Source organism: Nomia melanderi, chromosome 2 (assembly GCF_051020985.1).
Source record: "Nomia melanderi isolate GNS246 chromosome 2, iyNomMela1, whole genome shotgun sequence".
NCBI classification, from domain to species: domain Eukaryota; kingdom Metazoa; phylum Arthropoda; class Insecta; order Hymenoptera; family Halictidae; genus Nomia; species Nomia melanderi.
The window spans coordinates 15,374,206-15,397,972 of NC_135000.1; the positions used below are offsets into that span (position 1 = coordinate 15,374,206).

The following is a 23,767-nucleotide window of genomic DNA, read 5'->3' on the forward strand; positions in this document are numbered from 1 at the left end:
AAAAAATATGTTAATCTATCTAGAAATGTACTCTAACAACATTGTTATTGTGTTAAAGGAATCATAAAGTTTATATTTTATTTACAGGTGACATTCATAATTCTCAATTGTATTGTTTATTTTATAAATAAATGTAAGTTTCTTAAATACGTTATACTTAAAATCAAATTATTAGATACGATCCTCACGATAACTGAAAATGTATTGAATAAATAATTCATTTATTTTTGAATAACTAGTTCTTACAATATTATGCAGTTTTCGTTGCGCTGAACTTTTGATCAACTCATAAATTTTTTATCTTTTCCTGGAGAAGGTTGACTAAACGAGTTAGCACATTACTCGACCTTCAAACGTTTTTTCAGGTTAAAATAATCGACATTTTTTCAAAGTTGAATATGTTAAAAATCGACTACATTGGAAACTATGTATGACTATCTCTTTTAACCAAATGCTTTTGTTCTTGCGATTGCATGAAACCTGTTTGAACAGGATAGTGTTACGTAAGTTTGCCCAATGGACAATAGACGTAACGCTGCTGTTTTCTGCTTGATATTCCTAAAAAATTATCTTATTACATTTACTGCACTTAATCATCATAGTCACCATATTTGTTATTATAATTCTGCATTTACTACAATTTTTAAAAAATGAATATTCTTTCTCATGAAAAATATAGAATATAGAATATTCTTTATCGTGAGAAATGTAGAATATGCAATATTCCATATCATTATTTAAAACAAACGTTTAAAATTACGTAACACTTGAAACATGTAATATCTACTTAGAATGACCTTCAAACGCATGCTCATTTCGAGAATTATTAATCAGATATATCACAGTAACTCATTTGTGTGAAATCATTAAATACACTTCTTTAATTTCAGGATACTGATTTCAGAATACCTCCCAGTTGTAAATGGGGAATATGTTATTCGCCGGTGATCAATAGTTCTATACGTGCCTACCCGCGTCGCTCGTAATCTACGGAGTTTCATCACTGGCTAGGCGTTCGTACCGATGATAGGACATTAATCGTATGATTAAACAACGGGATCCCAGAGGGACGAAAGTAAAAATAAATACAATCGTAAGAGTAAGTAAATACAAGTTTTATTTAACACTAAAACTAACTAGACGGGTCAAAATGACCCGTTCCTGATTTCTTCATTTTGCAATTATTAAAAAGCTAACAGGTATTTCTCTGGGAAATTATTAAAGACATTGATTTAGCAATACGCAAACTGAATTATAAATCAATTAAAGTCTCGATAGAAGCACTCTTGAGGTTGTTATAGAGGAATTTCAAAAAGTAAATTTAACTGCTCGGTGGAGTGTTAAAATCAGTTTAGTGTTAGTCACAAATGCTTAATTATCGAAATAATCGTCATTATTATTTATGACGTTCTGCTATTTTTGTGGGAGGTTTCGGTACCTCTGATAAAATGAATTTATTGAATCCTATAAAATTATTAGGATCACATGTATTGATACATAACATAAATTATAAATATATTTCAAAACGTTTTGTTTGTCTTAATTTCTTAAAATAAAAGAAATATATTTTAAAAAGTTTTGTTTATCTTAATTTCTTAAACTAAAACAAATATAAAAAAAATGTTGGCTTATACCCTTAGCTTGTTGGTAGTCCGCACAGACTTGAGAAATAAATAGATGTTAGGTACATACATGTATATTTTCTTTGAGTTTGGAGCGTCATTATTTAATTTCATTACTCTACGAGAGACAAAATTAAATTTCACACTCAACAGGTTAATATGTAATCACTTTGTATTTCATTGAATTCTATGTTTGGATTTGTAGAGATTGATGTTATCGAGATTCGACTGTATGTAAAGTTGCCCAATGGCTCGGCTGTGGAATGCAGATCTAATCAACCAGTTTTCGTGTATTTTCATTTCATTTTTGACATTAATTTGCCATTTGTTAATATGATTACACATAACTAATTAGAACCATAAACAAAATATTCAGCAAAAGACCCACTTTGCCCCTGTGTCCTCCCGAACTTCTTTGTTTATCTAATGTATCCACACTCGTCCCTCCATTATGCGGAGTATCCGTTCCACGTGGATTCGTTTTTAATTTTCACTCGATTACTAGAATTTGACAGTATAAAAGAAAACAAAATATTGAAAAGAAAGCTGGTATAAGTTTTATAAATACATATTCATTTCACATAGCTTAAAATTTCACCAAACGTAGGATAAAATTTTTGTAATATTTTTTAAACCGCGTAAGTTTGCTAGCAGGCCTAAGTGGCCTAATTTTTTATACAATCATAAGCATTAAAATTTGAAATTCAATTGAATAAACATCACCATTACATTGCATTCTGTTATTTTTTTATTACTGTTCAACTAATCTAGTCGTAAATTAAATGTGTTTCTTGAAGACTTTAACCTACATATCATCGATTAATTTACAAAACAATTAGTTATTTGATCGAAAAAGTAGGTAAAGTTTGAAATAGTGTATTTATTTGACTGTTGAATTCAGTTAGTCGTAATATTAGATGTATTTCTTAAAGACTTTAACCTACATATCATTAATTTACAAAACAACTAGTTATTTCATAGAATAACTAGATACAGTTTGAAATAGTGTATTTGACATTTTAATCAAGTCAGTTGAATAATTCATACCTAGTTAGTTTACGAAATAACTGAATTATACACTTTACCGGTAACATATACACGCAGTGGTGTATTCTTGTAGAGGGGAATCCTGACGCGTCACAGTATGGAGGGGGACGTTCAAGCGCCAGCAGAAAGAGGCTCGTTCCGTACGGTTTCCTTGTCGTTCCCGCCACTCGAAGCCTAGTCGAATTTCTGTCTGATCTCTGCTGTCCGTTCCTACCCAGTGAAGCAGTCGCGTTTCTGCGTTCGCGTTCATCGTGCGTTTGTAGGTTGCGTGCCTCTTCGAACCGGTCGGCTTGCTCGCGCGCGCGAGAGGACGAGCAAACTTGGCCGGAGATAAAGCGATAGAACTACCGTTGTTGCGATCAGGCGCTATAATCGTCGATCCGCTTCGATAAATATTCGTCGCGGCTCTACAAAGACTACAATTGACGGATAACTCGCGTTCCCGCGCTAGATCGTGATCCAGAATCCGAGGCTCGCGTGTGAATCTGCGAATAAAGAATTGGTCGGGACCAAAGTTTCAAATACCAACTGTTACTTTGGAATGATGAGCGAATTTTTTAAATACCTGCCATGCTGCGACACTTTTTATTAGATAGCGGAGCATTTTTCGAACGTTTCTCTAATCGACGATAATGAAACGGTACTAAATGGGAGGGCGAATTGTATTTTAATCGAGTGGTTTTGTGATTAAGGTAATTGTCACGGGATTGAGCTTTATAAAGCTGGAAGATTGAGCTTCTTCAAGTAGAAGGATCGAGTTTTCTATAAACAAATGATTGAGTTTCTTAACGTTAAGAGATTAAGCTTTAAAAATAAAAAATTGAACTTCTTAAAGTGAAAAGATCGAACTTCCAATAATCAAATGATTGAGTTTCTCAGAATTAAAAGATTAAGCTTTACAGTAAGAAAATTGAACTTCTCAGAGTAAAAGAACTGAGATTCTTATAATCAAACAATTAATTTCCTCATAATTAAAAGATTAAGCTCCAAAAAATAACAAAATCGAGCTTCCCAAAGTTACGACATTGGGATTTCTAAGTGATGAATTCGTTATTCATACGCCGAATTAGGAAGGAATATTTGTTGTCAGTGTTAAATGGTAAAAGTGTGCAAGAAGACGCAGAGAAAATTTACAACCAGAAGATACTATGATATTGATGGAACGAAAGTCTAGGAATTAATCGGAAGGTAAATTTGAAGCTGTCGAAAAATAAAGCGTTCTAAGCTCTAAGAAAGCAGAAATTCAAATAATCTTTCCAGAAAAGCGCTGGTTAATCGCTTTAGCACCTCGTGGAGCGCTTAAATAAGTGTACTTAAGTTAAGTGGAATTCGTAAGACGGAGGGTTGTGATAGATTCGCGTTATGGTCGGCAGGGGTAGAACTGCGCGAGCAGTATAATCATAGCTCCGAGGGAGAAAAGAAACCACGAGAAGGTGTAAGGAGGCCAATAAATTCGAGACTAGGGGTTGACGGGAAATGCGAGTTATTTTGAGGACAAAATTGATGACAAGAGAAATGAGGAGAATGAGATAAAGAGTCAAACTTAGATTAAAATTTTAGTCGAACGCAAACAGTGTTAATCCCTTGCCTTATGATTTCTTTCTGAACTGTGATCGATTTAACTACTTTGTAATTAATAATTTATTGAAAATCAGCGAACATTCCAATCTTATTCTATGTAAACGTGTACTCTAAGGTATAATCATTGATAACAAAGGAATTTACATTCGAACAAATTGAATAATATTTATGTTTGTCAAATTCTATTTAAAATCTTCATCACGAGTTTGATACGATATTGTAGGGTAAGAGGTTAAATGGTACTTTGAAAACAAGCCAAAGCATTTACGAAGTGTATAATTAAAAAAATCATTATCACTACACTTTCGTTACATATGATTTTATTAAAAAGATGAAGGTAAAACTTAGTTGAATGTGTACGGTGTTAATATTACAATAAGCGAAACTTTAAAAACAAGCGAAAGGATTGAAGAAATTAATAATTGATAAATATATTATTTTCACACCTTTACTACATATTCATGTATACACACACGTAGATAACGATAAGAAATAACCATGATAGCGTTGGAAATTACAATAATCATGTATAAAGCATAAAGTTCTATTATTGCATGCAACCTAAGTGCAAACTCGAAGAATCTAAGAGCACAAAATTATCCGCCGATTCCCGGATAAATAAGGAACGAAGGGGAACCGCGTGATTGAGTGGAAAACTAGTAACGCGAGAACAAGAACAGACCGAAACGAACGGAGGATCGAATTCCGGAAGAAAGTAACTTTCCACGGAACTAATTCCGCGCGATTCGACAGACGAATTTCTTTTTAACGATCAACCAGAGAACACGGGGACTATCGGTGTTTAATTGCCGTTCCCCACGTTACGAAATCGTCTCGTTGATATAAGCATCGGCGAACGAGCGTTCGGAAAAGTAATTGTCGGGATAAGAGGAATCGCGTCGCTTCTGAGAAGAATATGGAATTCCGTGAAGCTTTGATTGCGTGATTGATAGGCAAAGAAATAGAAATTAGAGCTATGGTAATCAATCATGAGAATGCAGGGAAGGTGAAGGAATAATAATAATTTCGTAGCAAGTTTGATGAAATATCTGGAATATCACGAGAAAGCTGCTTGGCTAACGAAGCAAAACGTTGAATGAACTTTCGTTCCTGACCTCATCCTAGACCTCTATCCTTTCGTTTTATCTCTTCTTCTGGACGATAAGATTACTTTTCTCGAGACGCGCTAGCTAATTTCGAGAAATAGCTGCTTTTTAATTGTCCAGTCGTTCCTCGGCGAGCATCCGCGATGCCGTTGCGTGCGAGTCCGCTGTTGCATTATGCAACGGAAGCGACGATTTAATCGACCAGAGACGGCTTACACTGAATCACTCCGAGATTACCACTGGGACACTGGAGTTAGGGATTCGACAAGGAAAAGTAACGAACAACAACGCTCGTGGTTATCGATCATGCGTACGGCTAACGATTCAAACGGACAACGAGAAAATTGGAGAGGTTTGCTGATTGAACATAATCAGGAGAAGTTAATGGACTATCCGACATCGGTTAACACTAAAACTATTGAACGCATCAAAATGAACCATTCCAAATCTCTTCTTTTCACGATTATTAAACAAATAACAGATATTTCTTTGAGAAATTATTAAAGAAATTGACTTAGTAATAGGCAAACTGAATTGTAAATTAATTAAGCTCCCAATAGATGGTAGGTAGTGTTAGTGCTAAAGCTTTGTATTTGTATTTGAATCATTTGCCGTTTGAACCTGTGAAAGAAACGGAATATTCGATTTTATTCTAAATCGTATCACGTCTAATAATAAGTACAGTTCAACAGTAACAAAATATTCTCAAATTAGTGAAAAGGCAAATTGACTACACGATTATGTAACATAGTTGCACATTTGTGAAAATCCAAGACCACTTCCGACAACAAATGGTTAAACAGTTCAATCCTTCTCTCATCCTGTTTTTGTTTAATATCAGATTTCGTAAATTACTTTGGCACTTAGAGTTGCAGTAAAAGCAAACTGCAGCCACCTGTATATTCCTAGTGCCCATGTGCCTCGCATATTTCATCAAAAGTGTTAGCAGCCACTTAACAAGCAATTGATGTACGATAGATCAAAGTACCTCGGGGGTTATCACATCCCTTAGTCACGATCTGATGAAGTGATACGAAAATAGACGAAAAAAGTGGAGCAGTGGTGTGCGAGAGATGTGCGTAGATCCGGAAGACAATTTTAGTTGTCGATTCCTGGAATGTTCGCGCGTCGAAGGGGATCGGAGATCAAATGGGACAAAATTAAACAAACGCGGAGGAATCGTCCAATCGGCCGAATCGCGCCACAGTGAGCTGGATGGATGAAGTAGGTGACATTTTGCCAAAAGGTTAACTTTCTGGAATATATATCTAATGAATGCACTTTGGTTCTTAAATGTCTATAAACCTCAGCAATGAAAATATTAGTATAATTTAGTACATATTATAAGAACTGTAATAAATGTTAAAAGTTAGACATTTTAAAAGTATCAATTCTCTCAAAAGAGAATTCATACATGATGCTATGACAATTGTATCTAATATATTTGCTTCGTTTTGGTCTTAAAATGTTCAACATACTGTTCCGATTAAAATTACATTTGTACTAAACAGTACTGTTTGTTATCGATTAGAATAGTAACGCTTAATAAACTAATAAAAATTCTTAAACTTCTTTACATTTGATAAGGAATAACTTTTAAGTGCTAAAATTAGATCAAACAAATTGGAATATACTGAGCATAGTTTTCTGTACAGGATTATGAATATCATATCCACTTTCGTCCACTGTCACAAGTTATTAGCGATTAAAGTTGCATGAAAATACTGATTTGACACTAAGTTTTACATACAGTGCAGCGCTCACGTTTGCTCCATCGTCCATCAAGCTAAGAGTGCACAGGGACAAGGGGACTCTTCCACTTACGATGCTCGGGCCACCTCAACTTTCGACGCATAGTCGTTATTGACGTGTGGCAATAACAGAGGACAGAAGTGAGACCGATTGCGATGAAGTGACACGTAACGATAGAGAACAAAATTCTCTGTAGTTCCTTCTGATTCCGTCATATTCAGTCTCGCTTCCGTCCTTTGTTATTGTTATGCGTGTTTATTGCCAATATTGTTATTCAACCATGCGTCGAAAGTCGAGGCGGCTCCGTGCATCATGAGTGGAGGAGTCCCCATGTCTCTGCTCATTTATATCCTTTTAGCTAATTACGATGACCAAAGCTCTCAAATTACTTAATACGTTCGCTACCAGCGTTTATTTCCGTGACGGTTTTCTCAAATATAATATTTTATTCAATCCAATAAATCTTTTAAACAAAATATTGCACAAATAAAACTGAAACGAGTCATTGAGTTCCTAAATATAATGCCGTAGCTTATAATTTTAAATAACAATACCTATAGAATTAATTTAATTTTCATTATGCAAAATATAAGATTACGCCCGTCACAAATGAGTCGTTCAGAAGTCAATGCGGTTGTCCAGAAAACAAAAATTGAAGGAATTAATGTTTTGGTTTCTGAAATTATTATACAACATATTTAGAAGCTTTAAAGAGAACTTTTTTTCTGATCTAATGAAAACGAAGAAAGATATTATTATTACATTCATATTATAAATATATAGAGAAGTATAGTAAAGGTAAAGAATAAACAAAATACATAAAATATATTACAATGATTATAATTACAAGATAATAATTTTTTAAATGAATTTTAGTGCAAATTTCATACTGATACCTTCTATGGTTGAAAAGTTATAGTAAAATGTCACCTACTCTTCCGATCCAACCTACTGTGCGCCGTCGCGCGCAAATCGCGGTTTCTTATCAGCGCGCGCGATTCCATCAATGTTTTAGTTTGTTTTTCCGTTACACCGGCCCCTCGAATGCAACGCGACGAAAAAACGTGGAATAAAAAGTGAATAAATATTTGTGTGCGGTGTCAACTTTTTGAGCAAACATTTGGGATTTCGTGGCGGACGGTCCTTGCAGTGGGAACTCGAGTGGCAATCGAGCGGTGAGTTTTCATTCATGGGATACGTGTGTCCTTTTCTTTTGCTTTTTTTCTTGTTTTTTGTTTAGTGAGTCGCGAGTATAAATTGATTAACACTAGAAGCGATACGTTTCTATCAGATTCTGGTTTCATTGGAAAATGTAATTTGCAAAAGTTTGTAGCTGAATGTCGCAAGAGTTTGTTAATCAGATGTACCTGTATATTGAAAATGCTATTTTTTTGACATGATACTTGTGATTATTTATTGCTCAAAATTTAAAAAAAATTGAACATTACAAGTGCATAGTGAAGAAGTTGATGGAAAGTTACAGGTATTGATATAAAAAATGTAAAATGACGTAGCTCTGGGCGAATGGTTTCGAATCTGTTAATTTTTTGTAGAATTTATGCTAATTGTTTGGAATTATGCCTTCATCTTCATATTTTGATCGAAGACAAGATTAATATGTACATGAGTGGTTATATTGGAGAATTTTTATTTCATCGTCAATTTTCGCATCGTATCGAATGCATTCATGCATTATTTAATGCATTGAACATATTCATGGAAACGAGTTGAAATACTTGAGACTCCCTTTTATGTGTAATTATCAATTATCAACACTTTAACAATTTAACAACATTTTGTATATTGTTTTCTATTTTATTCGTTGCTCTAATATATTTTACATTAATGATTCCTCATTAACTTAGATGACCTAGAAATATATGATTAGGGTTATCATTCTGAACAACTTCTCCTTATACGTGTTATCTCCTCGACCTTAATTTTCGGGATATTCCTAGAAATATGTTCGAAAAAGTTATTGCTGTTATTTAGAAAAAGCCTGACGTGTGCGATCGTCGGAGGGTTAACTCCTTCCTGCCTGTGGTTTCACTTTGAAACCATCTTACTGTATCTTTTCACGTAGTCTTCTGGTCTGAAATTAAAATCATAATCATAAACTAATTGATGGTATCATCAAAACGTCGACTAATGTAATCAATATTTTATTGTTGCTAGATAATGTTTATAATTTTTAGAATATTAAAGTTTTATTATCAACAATATTGCATTTTCAATTTCAAATTCTAATTTCGGGGGGCTTAAAGAGTTAAAATTACTGTGTTTGTGTACGTATAATTTATAAAAATCATTGGTAGAGACCTGACATTTCCATTGAATTTCAAAAATATACTTCAATAAGGAATAATGATTCCTCAGACCAGTCAGAAAACTGGTTTATTAAACCCTTGACCTACAATATCCTCTTAGAATATGAGAAATCTAAGTGTTATTTACTTTTTTAAAATATAAATTAAATATTACTCTATTATTGATGGTTAGGATTTTTCTGTCCATAATTGAATTATTAACGATAAAGTAGTCGTATCGATCACAGTTAAGAAACAAATCATAGAGCAACGGGTTAAACCACACACATAGTCCCACTGCACTCTAGCGTACCCTGTCTTTCATCAAGGAACCAACCAAATTATTATAATTTGCAGCGACAACGGCGAGACCGGACTTAATAACGAAATAACAGTGTCGAGACTGGAGAAAGTGAAATCGCCGAGGTGCGCGTTCCAACACGAAGCCGTCGCAGTTTACCAGCAGCAGCAGCGTGCACATCAAAATGACGACGCGCGGCCTGATCCTCATTGCGCTGGTCTCATTCTCGGAAGGTGCGTCGGCGTCGAAGAACCAATTAATAAAATGCTGTCCGCCCGGAAAGGTGTTCTGGGGTAAAGCGGTTTGTAACCCGGTACCGGCGGACGCGACGGAACTTTACAGCGTGAATTACGACGGCGTCAGCGACCAATCGAATGGATTTCCGATCTGCGAGGAACCGGAGGATGTCGCTACGTCGCAGCTCTCCAGGCTGAACGGCACCGATTTTCTGCAGGTACGAAACGGATTGGCCGTTTTGCCATTAACTACGGGTGCCGCTCGTAAATTTTCAACCGACCTGGCCAGAGCTAAACGCGATGAATAGAATTGATTGAGACCGCGATACCCTCTTTTCCCCATCGGAGGTTTTTAGACTCTCCACCCTGCGACGATTCTTTCCAATCTAGTAGCTTGTTGCGAATGTTTGCTCCTCTGGATATCTGCGCGTGTCTTCCGTGGACCGGTCGAGGAACGTTAATTGAAAGTTCCTAACGGACAGCTGTACTTTCGAGGGACATCACGAATATTGGGACACGAGTAAATGTGTTGGGGAATGTCTGAAATGTTTGATATACAGTAGAACATGGATAATTCGAACTTCTATAATTCGATTTTCTCCATTCCCTTCTGTTCAACTATAAAAACCCTTATAACTCGGAATATAAAATTTCTATTACTTAACATGTTTCGTGTCACGGAAATTTCTGTTATATGTTGCTTATAAACTGTACTGATGTTTTAAATAAAATATTAGCTTATATTCAAGTTTTTGGTAATTTTTATATATTTTGATATTGTTTCTTTATGTTTTTACTGCTTTATAACGTATACCACTATCCATGTGTGCCTTAAAAATATTTGCTTAGAAAAATTGGCGCGTACCATATGTGGTACACGTGACACTGGACGTGCTAAATTTCTCGACTCGTATTCAATACGTATTTTAATTCTACAGCTTGAGTTCGGAAGAGATTAGATCTCTAAAAATCGCACTTTTTTCTAATACCTTTGTATTATTGTTGCTTCCAATAATTTATAATTTACATAATTAAAGGTATCTAGATTATATATAATTATTGCATCGATTATGTAGGATCTTATTCTTTCGAAAAATGAATATGGCCTTTTAAATTGTTCATATTTCTGTTTACTGCATGTAGACTTTACCGTTGAGGATGAAAAATTATTCTTATTAAATGGAGAGTCTGGGAATTTATAATCAAAATGTGTATTTTTCTGTAAAATTAAAGTAGTCTGAGGCAATTTAAGAAAACAGAGATTAAATAATGAATTCTTTCTTCTTAAAAGAATTTTAATAACTTAACAGTAAGATGTATAGTAAAGTTCTTAAATTCTTTGAATGTTTCCTCTGTTATAGGTTGCAAGCACAAGATATATAAAATGTATAAAAAATTCCATTTATCATTGATGTATATTCATTCATCATCATCCATTTTGCTCATCTGAAAATATGAATTTGGTTATTGCATCATGTAATCACAGATATTTCTTTAATAAACTCTATGTTATTAATATTTTAATACTATATAAAATATATAACTTTTTGATTCTGAAATATTTAATATGTGTTAACATCAGCAAAAACTAATTCTTTACTTCTTACTAACTGAATTAAGTTGAAATGATTTCACAATATTCTATCAATTAAATTTTCTTTAACCAATAAATATTTTTATTACTTTCCCTCCTTCAACCGATAAAAAAAAGAGAGATATTCAATATCTAGGTATTAACAATTTCGTACATCATGTCACTAATATAAACGACAATATTTATAATAAAATTTTACACGAAATTTTAATTATGATCGACAAAAATTATCCAAAATATCGATAAGGCACTCGAAGTGTTAAATATTCTTTAACCCCTTGCCCTACAACATCGTGTGAGACACGCAATGAAGATTTCAAACAGAATTTAACAAATAATAATGTCATCTAATCCCTTTGAATTCAAATTAAATATTACCTTTCTATTATCAATTGTAGTTCTGTAAAGTAAACGTAGACATAGCATGATCATGAATTGCACTCCTCTTTTTAGCGAATTAGAAGCAATAAAATAATTGTATGGAGTGCAGTTATGAAATAAATCCTAAGGCATTAATGCTTATTAATCCTAAAAAAGAAAGCCACATTATATAAAGAATTGCTTTACATCAGAATTCGGGGAATCAAAAGAAACATTCAAAGCCAGGAGATTGAGACAAAATACCGCACTCGTGGCGTATTGCTCGGTTTTACCAAACTGTACAAAAGTTCGAAAAGCGAAATCAATTTTTGTTCCTGTCAATATTTACCGATCAATGAAAGTCGTTTCGATTGCGTGTTTCGTTTCGTGTGCAGAGAATTCTTCCTTCCTGTTCCTCTCGGAACTATGAAGCCGGCGATTCGATTGAAACGATTTTTATTTATTTCATTTACAGCTGCCAGCCTGCATAGAAATTCTGCACGCGGAATCCACAAACGATGACACTCTGATAGGCGTCGTTTGTCAATCGAAAAAGTACGGGGACGAGGTACGGCTAAAGCGAACCTGGTTACAAATGTTGAACGTGAGACGATGTTGTCCGAAAAATACGGAGTTCGATTTGGATACGAAAACTTGTCTAACGTCATCGTATGTAGCTGCTGACGCAAATTTCACCGACTCTCGGGAGTTTTTGGAGTTGCTGCCTAAACCATTGGGCGAAATGGAGTTTTTGAACGTGCCCAAAGGCACGCCCAACTGTTTATCAGGTGCGTTGGTTACCTACGAAATTGGCGCCGACGACATCAGCTTCGAGAACGGATCTTTGTGGGTGAGTGTCTGCAAATGTGTTTTATTTAACTCTCCACCGGAAATTTGCTTTTTCACCGATGTGATTGGTAGTTTCGATCTTTTATGATTAAGTGCTATTTTTCGTTGTTCTGAGTTATGTCAAAATCTAAAGAAATTTGAAGACACCTATTAGATAATTAGATAATTATTAGATAGATAGTAAATAATAATCCCTAATTTAAGCCTCTGGCTTATGTGTTCTGCAGATGTGCTTACCAAAACTGTTTTGTTCTTAATCAATTATTAATTAATTTGACTCTATGTTTCTTATAAATAGCTTATTTAAAGTAACCACATTATGATTTTTAAACTGTAATTTGTGTAATTGTAATTTGTCTGATATTCAGAATTTTTTAGACTTTTTAAACAGTTAAATGATAAAAAATCCTTTCCTAAATATCTGATATGATAATGATAAAATGTAACGATAATGATTGTAAGTATGTGTTAATGCTAAAGCATTTTATATATTTATGACGAAGTGGGTTATTTTCTTCTGCAAATTGTTTTGGTTAGATGAAATGTCATGAAATGTCCGAGAAATGTCAACTATCCATTGTAACAAACTTCACACATTCATAAAACACTGAAGACTGGAAATATATTCTTTTTACATAGCTGAAGTAGATATCTCATGCTTAATTCATTGTACAACTACTATAATCACCATTTAGGAATGACACATGTTTAACATCACTATTTTGTTTGCTTTGATATTTCCCACGTTTCTAAGATCATAGTCTATTCTCAAACACTATGCTTCCTGGATAATGACATTTACATATTTGATATTAAAAAATGTATTTTTATTAGGTTTATTCAAACGATACTAATTTATGGAGTAAAATGTAAAACTATCTCCTCACAATTAGTGTTACTTTAAAAGCATTAAAGATGTAATGAAATTATTTAAATACATTTCTTACGTTTTTCAGAAGTTATACAAGATAATAAATAAAATGAAAACATTTGTAGAAATATGAATAAACTATGTAACAATTTAAGTAAGAATTTATACATAGTGTACATATATACATATTTCGTAAAAGATTATACAATTATTGAATGAATTAGTTTTGTTAAAGTGCTTTATTAAAGTATTTTAACTCCTGACACGATATTAATATATTTTACAAAAAGTTTTAATAACAGTTTTAATTGATTACATTTAACTGCAGAATTATTTCTTTCATATGTTAGTTATTCGTGGTTTTCTCTCGTTAGAAAGGTCGTAATACCTATCCGGTAAGGTTAATTGACAATTTATGTACTGTTCCATAAAGAAAGAGTACTGCTAATAAGGTGTGTCAGTTTACTGCGAAGCTCGCATTAATTTTCCGCAGACAGGTACATGTTCTGCCACACCTACATTGTTTAGGGTTTCTGTTTAATGAAAATCAGAAAAAAAAGCAGTTCATCAGACTAATGACTATTCAGGGAATTCATCGTGATTATTTACAGAAGTAAGTAACGTAGAAAACTTTCGCAAATAAAATTTAAAGTTGTTTTCTCATGGAACCGAAACTTTATTTTAATGATGATAATACAGTTTATCATATTTGTAAAGTTGATATATATTCTTTTGCAAATATCATTGGCTTTCACGAAATCTATTTCTGTCATACCTATTCATTATTGATAACCTTATCGTTTCTGGGTATGTCTTTAACACGTTGACCGCGACAAAAATTTGGAGCGTTTCGTATAACATTACTTACCGTATCATAATAAAAGCAAATAGTAGTAGAATTAGTTGTTCATGGTTTGGCATCATAGTTTTTAAGTTATATTACTATTTAATTACCCGTGTTACTAAACATTTTAATTCGATATCAGTTTTCTTCTTGTAATTGTTTTCCAGTCATTTCACGCTCTGGTCATCGGTGACTACTGTAGCTGTCAACGTGTTGATATATATGTTTCCCACTACTATTCAATACTGCTCGGAATCGTAATTGAAGGGTATTTGTAGAAAACGTAGCAAGTGTTAAATTTCAAGTTTTTCAAAAGGAAGAGGAAAATTAACTACTGTTAAGTTGAATATATCGTATCATTATGTCATAATGATGCTATCTTTCAGTATTATTAGTGTTATTGATAACTACTTGTTAGAAAAAGAATACTTGTGGTTAAAAAAAGATAAAGAAACAAAATTTTCTAATTTTTATACATTCAGTGTTTCTTAGAAAAATTCTTGTATTGGATTTTTATGCGCTTTCTCTTTCATGAGGAATGTTAAGAAAAAGTGTTGCAATATTTACATAATATATTGATGTTTTATAGTGTTTAAGACAGCTGAAAATCTGTTGTTATCAAATCTAAAAAGCACGATGCACGAGAAATGAATTTTTATTGCAGATTGATATTTTCCTGTCTTTATCGTCCTTTCAAAGTATAAGGAATAGTTTTTCAATGTAGTCCTCGCTACACCCATTCAAGTTATTGACAGTATAAATCAGCATCGATAACTCTATTTGGATTGAGTAATTCATCGATAGAATATGTTACACTGATACATATATAATGACGATGAAACTTACACAATTTAATATTTTTATTATTAAACATGTTGCAATTTATGATTGATACCACGTTTAATACTTTTTAATGATGATTAAGAAAGATGATTGTCTTAGTTATAGGTAGTTATATATCATTGGTTTTGAAAAATCATAGGTAATGTTGACGAGTTTGTGAGGTAATATACGAAAACTAATGACCCTAATAATGGGAATATTTGAGATTAGAGTAGTTGAACACCGTATATATTTAGAACTAAAAGTTTCAGTATATCCATTAGTATTGTCTGATTCTGTAATAGAAAGTCATTAAACCACAATTAACGACATGGTCGTTATCAATTTTGTTGTCATCTTAGATACTGATTTTATCAACCTTGAATACTGATAATGTTTTTCTAAGAAATAATAAAACTATTGGTGTGCATATAGATGTAATCTAGAATTTCTACAAAATTAATGATAATGATATGTGAGTAATGATGACAAGTGCCATTAAAATATTTTGTTATGTTAATTTCGTACGGAAATTTAATTTTGCATCAATTACAGTTATATGTGATAATAAACATTGATTACTATTCTTTTATTATTAGTAGTATTACTACTATTCTTTAATATTATTTCTATTAAATTTTAACAAATTATGTATAACCTTAATATTTGTATGATTTGGCATCGCTTAATGATTCCTTTCATTAGATCATTAAAACTTTTAGAAGAGAATTAAATGGAGAATTTATCAAAGATCTGTGGAAACCATAAACAAGAAAATTGAGTTTGTTTTTTTAACTGCATATTATTAAAAATATTAATTAATAAGATGTATGCTATAAAACGACGTATATTAAACATCAGTAAAATTAATGAAAAATAATTACTGCTTCCTGGGACTACAGTATATTTTACAGAGAAAATTTATTCTATTTTCAAGAAATTACAATAGATAAATGTGCATCTCATACGAAGGTCAGCATATCGTACGTCATATTTCATATTTCCAAAAACTGAATATTATATTTTAATGCACTTATCCGATACAATTTATCATTTCACACAATTGTCATTTTATTTATAATTTCTTAAAGTCCGTCATCTGTGATTTTAATATCCACGTAAGCGTAAGTTTAATATTTATAAGTTAATTCAGAACAAACCCTCGTTTAAAATTTAAATACCTTCGACAATTTTCACGCGCAAAATATTAAAAGATATAATATTAGAAGATTATATATATACGTAGATCCTATATATAGGTACGAATATATATATTCGTAGTAATTGTATATATACAATATATATATACAATTACTGTTAAATCGTGCGAAGGATCAATCAGCTTCTCCAGCAGACAAGTTTAACTATTCTGCATAGTTTGTCACGATACGTATGCACAAGAAATCATAATACGCCTCAGGACATCGTATTCGGTGGGAAAAGGATAAAGATAAACAAGCTTCGCGCTTCGTCGCGTTGCTCGAAGGCAATTAATGCAGCTACCTTAACTTTGTTTGTTATGAACGAACACGCGGTGCATGACTTCATCGTCCGTTACCAGAGGAAATTCCCGTTTCTTGTCGAAACCGATCAAGACTGCAACGCTCGATCTGAAAATGGGAGGAACGTGTGAATAGCCGTATTACACTCGATAATCGTTCCTCTGCGATCTGCGCTCGAACGTTCTCGCAACGGCGAAGTGCACAGATGTAACGTGATAGCGAAACGTGTTACATGGAAATCGTTGATACCGATTTCATCGACCGAAATTCATCGAAAACATATTCTACTGTTATCATCATTGACTGTCAATATGGCAATTCTTCTGTATATGGGCTAGTAAATGGACTGTACATTTTTTACCTGTTAACAGTAGAACTGTCGAGCAGTCAAATTGTCTTTCTTTTATTTTTCTGGAGATATTGTAAGAGTATATTTATTGAGATTTTCATTGGTTTATATTTTAGTTCGCAGATTACGAAATCAGGTTATTTATGCATTTTCCTGAGAAACGTATGTATCTTGTCAGTGATTGTACAAGAAGAAATCAGAAATAGGTCATTTTTACCTGCCTGATAGCTTTAGTGTTAAATTGTGAGGTCTGAAGAGAATAAGTTACACTGATTATTCAGAAACACAAAGATTTATATAAAATATAAATGACTAATGGAAGACATATGTTACAACAAGCAAGACTCGGGAAAAAAGAACTAAAAACAAAAGAACAAGTACTCATCAATTGTCATTAGAGACGTGTATCTTAGGGAGAAAGTTAAAAGAAAGAAATATTAGGAGTCAGCTCTTGGCACATATATGTATTTAGATTAACGCTTTATCTACCGCAAGCCTATTAATCGGCTTTTCGATGATAGATGCTGAACAACGCGTTACAAATACTCTGCTTTAAAACATGACAAATTACAACGATATATCAAGATTCAAATTTCAAAATTTGGTCAAAATTTTATTTTGCAATTTTATAGACGTGAAAGAGTAATGTATTTTTTGTTGAAACCTTTTTTCCCCTATCTTTTACGGTTCTCAAGATAATCCACGGAAAAGAAAAATTTGCATTTTTTCAAGGCGTAGTTTTATCCTTACAAAGTTAAATTCAACACGAAAAAATTGCAATGTATTAAGTTTGACTTAGTCTGCTTGCGCACAAAGTTTCATAATTTTTTGAATTTCCAGGTTCGATACCGTTTCTTGTATTGTAAGTTATAAAATAAAGGTAAACAAGTTAAACGATAAATGTTTCTTATTGAAAACAGAAACAGACGGAAAGACAAAAATTGAAAAGCTGATAAATCTGATAATATAGGAATTCATTTAATGTCAAATGAACAAACAAAGACGGAGAATGTGAAATTAAATTTTAAAACCGGTTATCTGACCGTTCGTGATACGTTCAACGTCGAACAATTCAATATTCGAAGCGGTATAATGTATTTTTATGTATAAAAAACATAATGTTTTATTAATAACACCTTTAAGACTTTAACGGTCATGCCATAGATATACAGGTATAATAGATTTCTAAAGGACAATATTGAACCTTATTAATTTATTTAAATTCAAAAACATCATTGATTTGTTTTAAAGCATTGTACACTAAGGAAACTTGCGCATTAAATGGTTAGTTATAAATGAAACAATTACTGAAACGGTATATCGGCGTTGAATGCTGCTTCCAAGAACTGATTTGCATTTTTAATTAAGATGAAAATGGCCAAAGCGAATGTGAATGGGTTGATTACTTTTACACACGGTGAAAGAATAAAAAGAGCTCGTTGTACGGTACGGCTGCAAGCTTTCTGTAGAATTCCAAACAGTTCTTTCTGCAAGCAATTCCAACGGGATCGTGTACGACATAAAATCAACGTGTCATGTTAACAAAAATATTTCCTTTCCAAGTTCTTTCGCATTCGAGAAATATACAACGGTTTTCATGGAAACCATGTTTCCCGGCCATTTTTACATAAATATAAACACTGTAGCGGCAGAGACGTGTGAGTTCAATCCGGAACGCATCCAAGAAAAACTATTTTCACTTACACGGGACTCAGGCTCTTGTAACAATCGAGCCGTTCATGTTAATCTTACCGTTTGCATATGGCCGTTATAAGATTCGTACGGCAAAAATCATTTACTCTCCGTAAATACCAATTGGTAAACCTGTTCTTCCGGTTCACGCATCTTATCAAGGCTATTTCTTTCGATTTTACGGCGAAATCTTGTATAAGTTTTAATACATTTAATGGATATACAAAATGTTTCTAAAATATACTGCGCAAATAATAAGACGTGTACAACTCAGTAAACTGAGTAAAAAGCTTCCAGTAAATATGGGTCTAAAATTCAATAGTTTCCGAGATAAAAATAGGTTTTATTTAAAAAAGAATATATGGGGACCGAATTAAAAACATCAAATTATTTCGACAAATATCAGTGGTACGAACGAAGGTATCAAACAAAAATTACAGGATATGAATATTACATATCACGGCGGGAGGCATTTGACTGTGACATGCGACATTATAATTGCTGATTAAAATGTTTAATAGCGTAAGTAAGTGGATCATAGTGTAATCTAAGAATTGTGGTACCAAATAATTGAGAATTGCTCCTTATTTTTGCTACAAAAGAGTAAATGATACATAAAACGCTGAAGTTCTTCGTGGTAGTCAATGTGTTAAATAGAACTTTATACTGTCTATTCCATATTTTCGAAACCCACATTCAAACGTTTCCGAACCATAGAAATGAAATTTTTTGCTTAAGTCGTTATCAAGATAGCAGCATCCAAAGTTACCGGTTCGCCTGTAGTGATGACAACCGACGGTCAGTGCGCCTGTCATAGGAGAATAAAGGATCGCAATACCCAGGGTCCTTGTTTGCTATACGATGGGTTTCTATCTGAAAATGTGAACGACATCGTGTATCGATCGAGCCGTGGTTTCAAAGCTGAGAATGCAGACATCGCAGTTGCTACCTTCCTTTACTCTCTATAGGCGTTCCACTCGCTCCATATCTCAAGGTTGAGCCACTACGGAAAATCTGTCAAAACTAGGCATCACGGTTGCTGAACCAAACATTCCCTTGCCCTACTGTCCACAAGTGAGTCGGACTATTTGTTAGGTACCATCACTACTGACGAACCGGCGATTTTGGATGATGATGTATTGATAACGGCTTAACCACTTGTTTTACGATTTATTTCTCAATTATAAGCGATACAACTACTTTATTATTAATAGTTCATTGAAGATCAACAAAAATCTAGGTATTTTCTGTGACACTCTTTGGTACAAAGTATAGTAATCGATAACAAAAGAACAATATTTAATTTGAATTCACAAGAATTCGGTAATATTTATGTTTGTTAAACTTAGTGTAAAATTTTCATCATGAGTCTGACACGTTATTGTGAGGCAAGGGGTTAAGTGAAAAATTTCATTTCTATAGTTTGGAAACATTTAAATGTGAGTTTCAAAAATATGGAACAGAAACCATAAGGTTTTATTTAAGAATTGCAAGACGTTTCAAGGTCATGTCACGGTCAAATACCTTGAAACACCTTGTATATAATATACAATATAATGTGTGTGTATATTATTTATTTATAATTTATCATTGTAAATTCTATAGATTTATATTATAAGTGTACAGCTAATTAATTAGTTACTCATAATTAATATTATAATTCTTTTATTCATTTTCATTGAATACAGTCTTAAATATTAAATACCATCTACGATAATTAAGACAACAGAAATTTATTATGATACATATATAACTTTGACAATAAATACTCTTTTAATGTAAATACACATGAAAAGTTGCGCACAAGCTTTCTCAGTTTTATTTTTGCTCGAGAAGTAGCCATAATTATTTGTAATTATTAGAAGGAAATTATTCTATTGATTCTTCAAAAACATTACTAACAATTACTGGTCAATTTAATGGGCTTATGAATTTTTTATTGTATTTACTTGATTTCATTTTCAAACTAAAAATTCCTTTATTTCTAAACAAGCTATGAAAAATAATATATAATCATCGAACTTTTTTACTATAATTATTGGTAACATCGTAATTATTTACAATTCCATAATTTTAATGTTTTTCAAATGTTTATGAATAAATTAGTAAAATATTATGTTTTACTATGACCGAGTTATGTAACATTGGTGAAAGTTTAAGGAACATTTTAAATCAGAAAAGGTTAACGACTAATTAATAAATGTTTATCACGTATTCTATTTTAGTATAGTTAATAGATACAAAAGTTGACTTGACATTTACAATGCAATTTAAAGATTAACTAATAAGTTTTCACACTGAAAAACAAAAAGCAGTTGATCACATTCACCTTCGTATCTTACATATGTATATTTGTAATTAATTAAATTAAACTAAATTAATTTTTAGAAACAGACATTTGTGGAGGAATACTCATTTTCTGCATCAGTATAGGAAAATAGAGAAAGGGGAATATATTAATCTTCTTACCAGTGCCTTCCTACTTTCATCTTGCATGTCTTTCTCATCCTTACGTATGAATGAAGGAAAGACATTTTCTTCGTTTCATTATCCTTCCTTTATCAAAATATACGTGGCTCCAAGAATTCGTGAGTAACGAGACTGCAATTTATCTGCAGGTGTATCTATTCTTCCCTATTGCCTCTTATCTATAATTTTCTTATTCACGTTCATTAAATTAAAATCACTCAGCACTGTTAGGAATATTTTATATGGAGGATTACGAGATTTTTAAAGTTCCTCGAGTAATGAACTTAATTAATCCCTTGAATTCTTTTTGAAGTTAATGGTACGAAAAGTGTATGGATATTTGCATACTTTTAGAATTAATTGGTATGCATACATATATGCATATATACATATATATAAATTAATTTGACAGGGGATTTATGTTTGCAAAATTACGCAACCTGATGTTGCAAATACATTTTGTAATTTCAATTTCGTTGAATCATGCTATAAATTTGCGAAAACTTATTACCAAGATGCAGCCCTATTTGAAATTTAGGTTATAAAAGGTGTATTAAAGTTTGTACAATTTCTCTATTCACTGTAGGGCTAAAACAGAACGCTGAAAATTTTATCTCGCCCTTCAGGCTCTCATCGCAGCTTCTTTTTCTCCGAAAATAAAATTCTGGCTTCGTGCCTGATCACCACTCACCCCCATGGCATCGAACGTGTTGAAGTGCCTGCACCTTTTCACTTGATTCGCCCTTATACATTGCTTCACATGAATTACGTTACAATTTATAAACCAAATTAATTTTTGAAAATAATATTGCGATACGTATAAGTGCTACATTTAAAAAATAAGTGACTTTTCATTGCCAAATTATTTTAAACATAAGCAATTGATTTTTGTAGAAATATTAAATATAAATATACATTTTAGTTAAAGGATTATTTGATTTCGAAGAGTTGCAAAATTTGATTAAAGAAATATTTCCCTGCTATTATTGTGTAATATTTACACTGAATTCTTAACTTATTTAACGTATAGTATACGTAGAGAAGTACAAAGATTGACAAAATATAATGATGTTCCATAATATTTATACTTTGATAAAATTTATAACGAAAAATATTATTTTCTATATAATTTTTACCGTTTAGAATTAAGGTTTAGTATCGTTTTATATGAACTTGAGTAGTATAACGTTTATAATTCTGTATAATTGTATAATCAACGTTTCAAACATTTCTCTGTACATCTTTCTTTTTTATTTAACCTCTAATGAACTTTGCAATTTGTCTCGTAGACATTTGGCAAACTGTTTTGTTGTCGTTTGAATGGCGTTAAGTTGATGTTTCTATAACTAGCATCGTTCAGTTTTATTTATAGTTCTTATTTTTCCGTACATCTTGGAAAATAGAAATAAGACGTTCACCGTTCCATGTAGAGGAACACAATTTGTAAATTGCTAGTGAAAATAAAACTTATAGTACTTTATCGAAAGGTGTAGTATTAGAATGGGAGGAATCGATTCAGTTGAATTTTACGTGGTTATTTCATATGAGAAGAATTTATTTTTCATCGAAAGCTATAGAATACGGCGCTTACTCAGCCATTTTGCAATATACGCTTCGCTGGCTAGACGGGAAGAAAACGATTCAGGGGTTTGATATTCGAATTTTACGATTTGTATTTCATAACTTCGACGTTTCACAGTAAATAGTATATACTATACTGGAAATTAGATTAATTATTTACGTGCAAATATACTTTATGCTGACAAGTGTCTCCAAATTATCATAAAATGGTCAGTTACAATTTCCCATTTTTTTTTTTTGGTAGAAAATGACATGCAGTGCAAGATTTATGTTATTAGGATTATAACAATGAGATACTTTATAAACTGTTACGTATAGTTGATGCTGTTGCGATATGTGATATCTTCTTATTGATTTCATATATTGTAATTGCTATTTACTTGTGAATCTCAAGTATTTATTTATATAACATAATACCTAAATGCATAAAATAGATTTAGATTGCCCTGAGTTTAATAATATTTAATATTATACAGTTAAAAATTTGCAGCTATAACAGTTTAAATATTATTCCTTGTCACGGATTTTAGTATGTTATTGAACCTTATGTGAATAAATAAGAGGACTTTTCTGGCGTCACTTTTAAATATAAAAGATAAAAGCGAATGTATAATTTTCTTTCGGCATTATTTTTTTTTTTAATATTGTCCTTTTATCTATTAGAATATTCACTTTTCAATAATTGACAAGTAATAATTGCAAAGTGGTAGTTGTTCATCGTTAATTATATGATAAATTTTAATAGGTGTATTTGATCAATGTAAAGACAATATTTAATGTTTTTATTTGAACACTGTATTTAAGCGAACTCTCCTTCGTATATGAAACGAAGCGAGACCTGTAAAATCTACAGTATATGTATGCATTTGGTACGTTAAGTAAA

General features: G+C 32.3%; 1 protein-coding gene across 20 annotated transcripts in view; it reads left to right on the forward strand.

The window, feature by feature from the left end:
- Positions 1-2,803: 2,803 nt before the first annotated feature.
- LOC116431129 (G-protein coupled receptor Mth2) overlaps positions 2,804-23,767 on the forward strand; it is a 61,154-nt gene continuing 40,190 nt past the window's right edge. For 2 of the 20 annotated variants that reach the window (XM_031986129.2, XM_076374484.1), the window contains exons 1-5: positions 2,804-3,857; positions 6,335-6,580; positions 8,124-8,283; positions 9,772-10,169; positions 12,381-12,755. In XM_031986129.2, the coding sequence (XP_031841989.1) occupies positions 9,900-10,169; positions 12,381-12,755 (645 nt within the window). In that variant the 5' untranslated portion in view covers positions 2,804-3,857; positions 6,335-6,580; positions 8,124-8,283; positions 9,772-9,899. Of the gene's footprint in view, positions 3,858-4,581; positions 5,709-6,334; positions 6,603-8,123; positions 8,284-9,771; positions 10,170-12,380; positions 12,756-23,767 lie in introns of those variants that run through there. The other 18 variants (XM_076374481.1, XM_076374482.1, XM_031986135.2 and 15 more) reach the window with 18 other exon arrangements.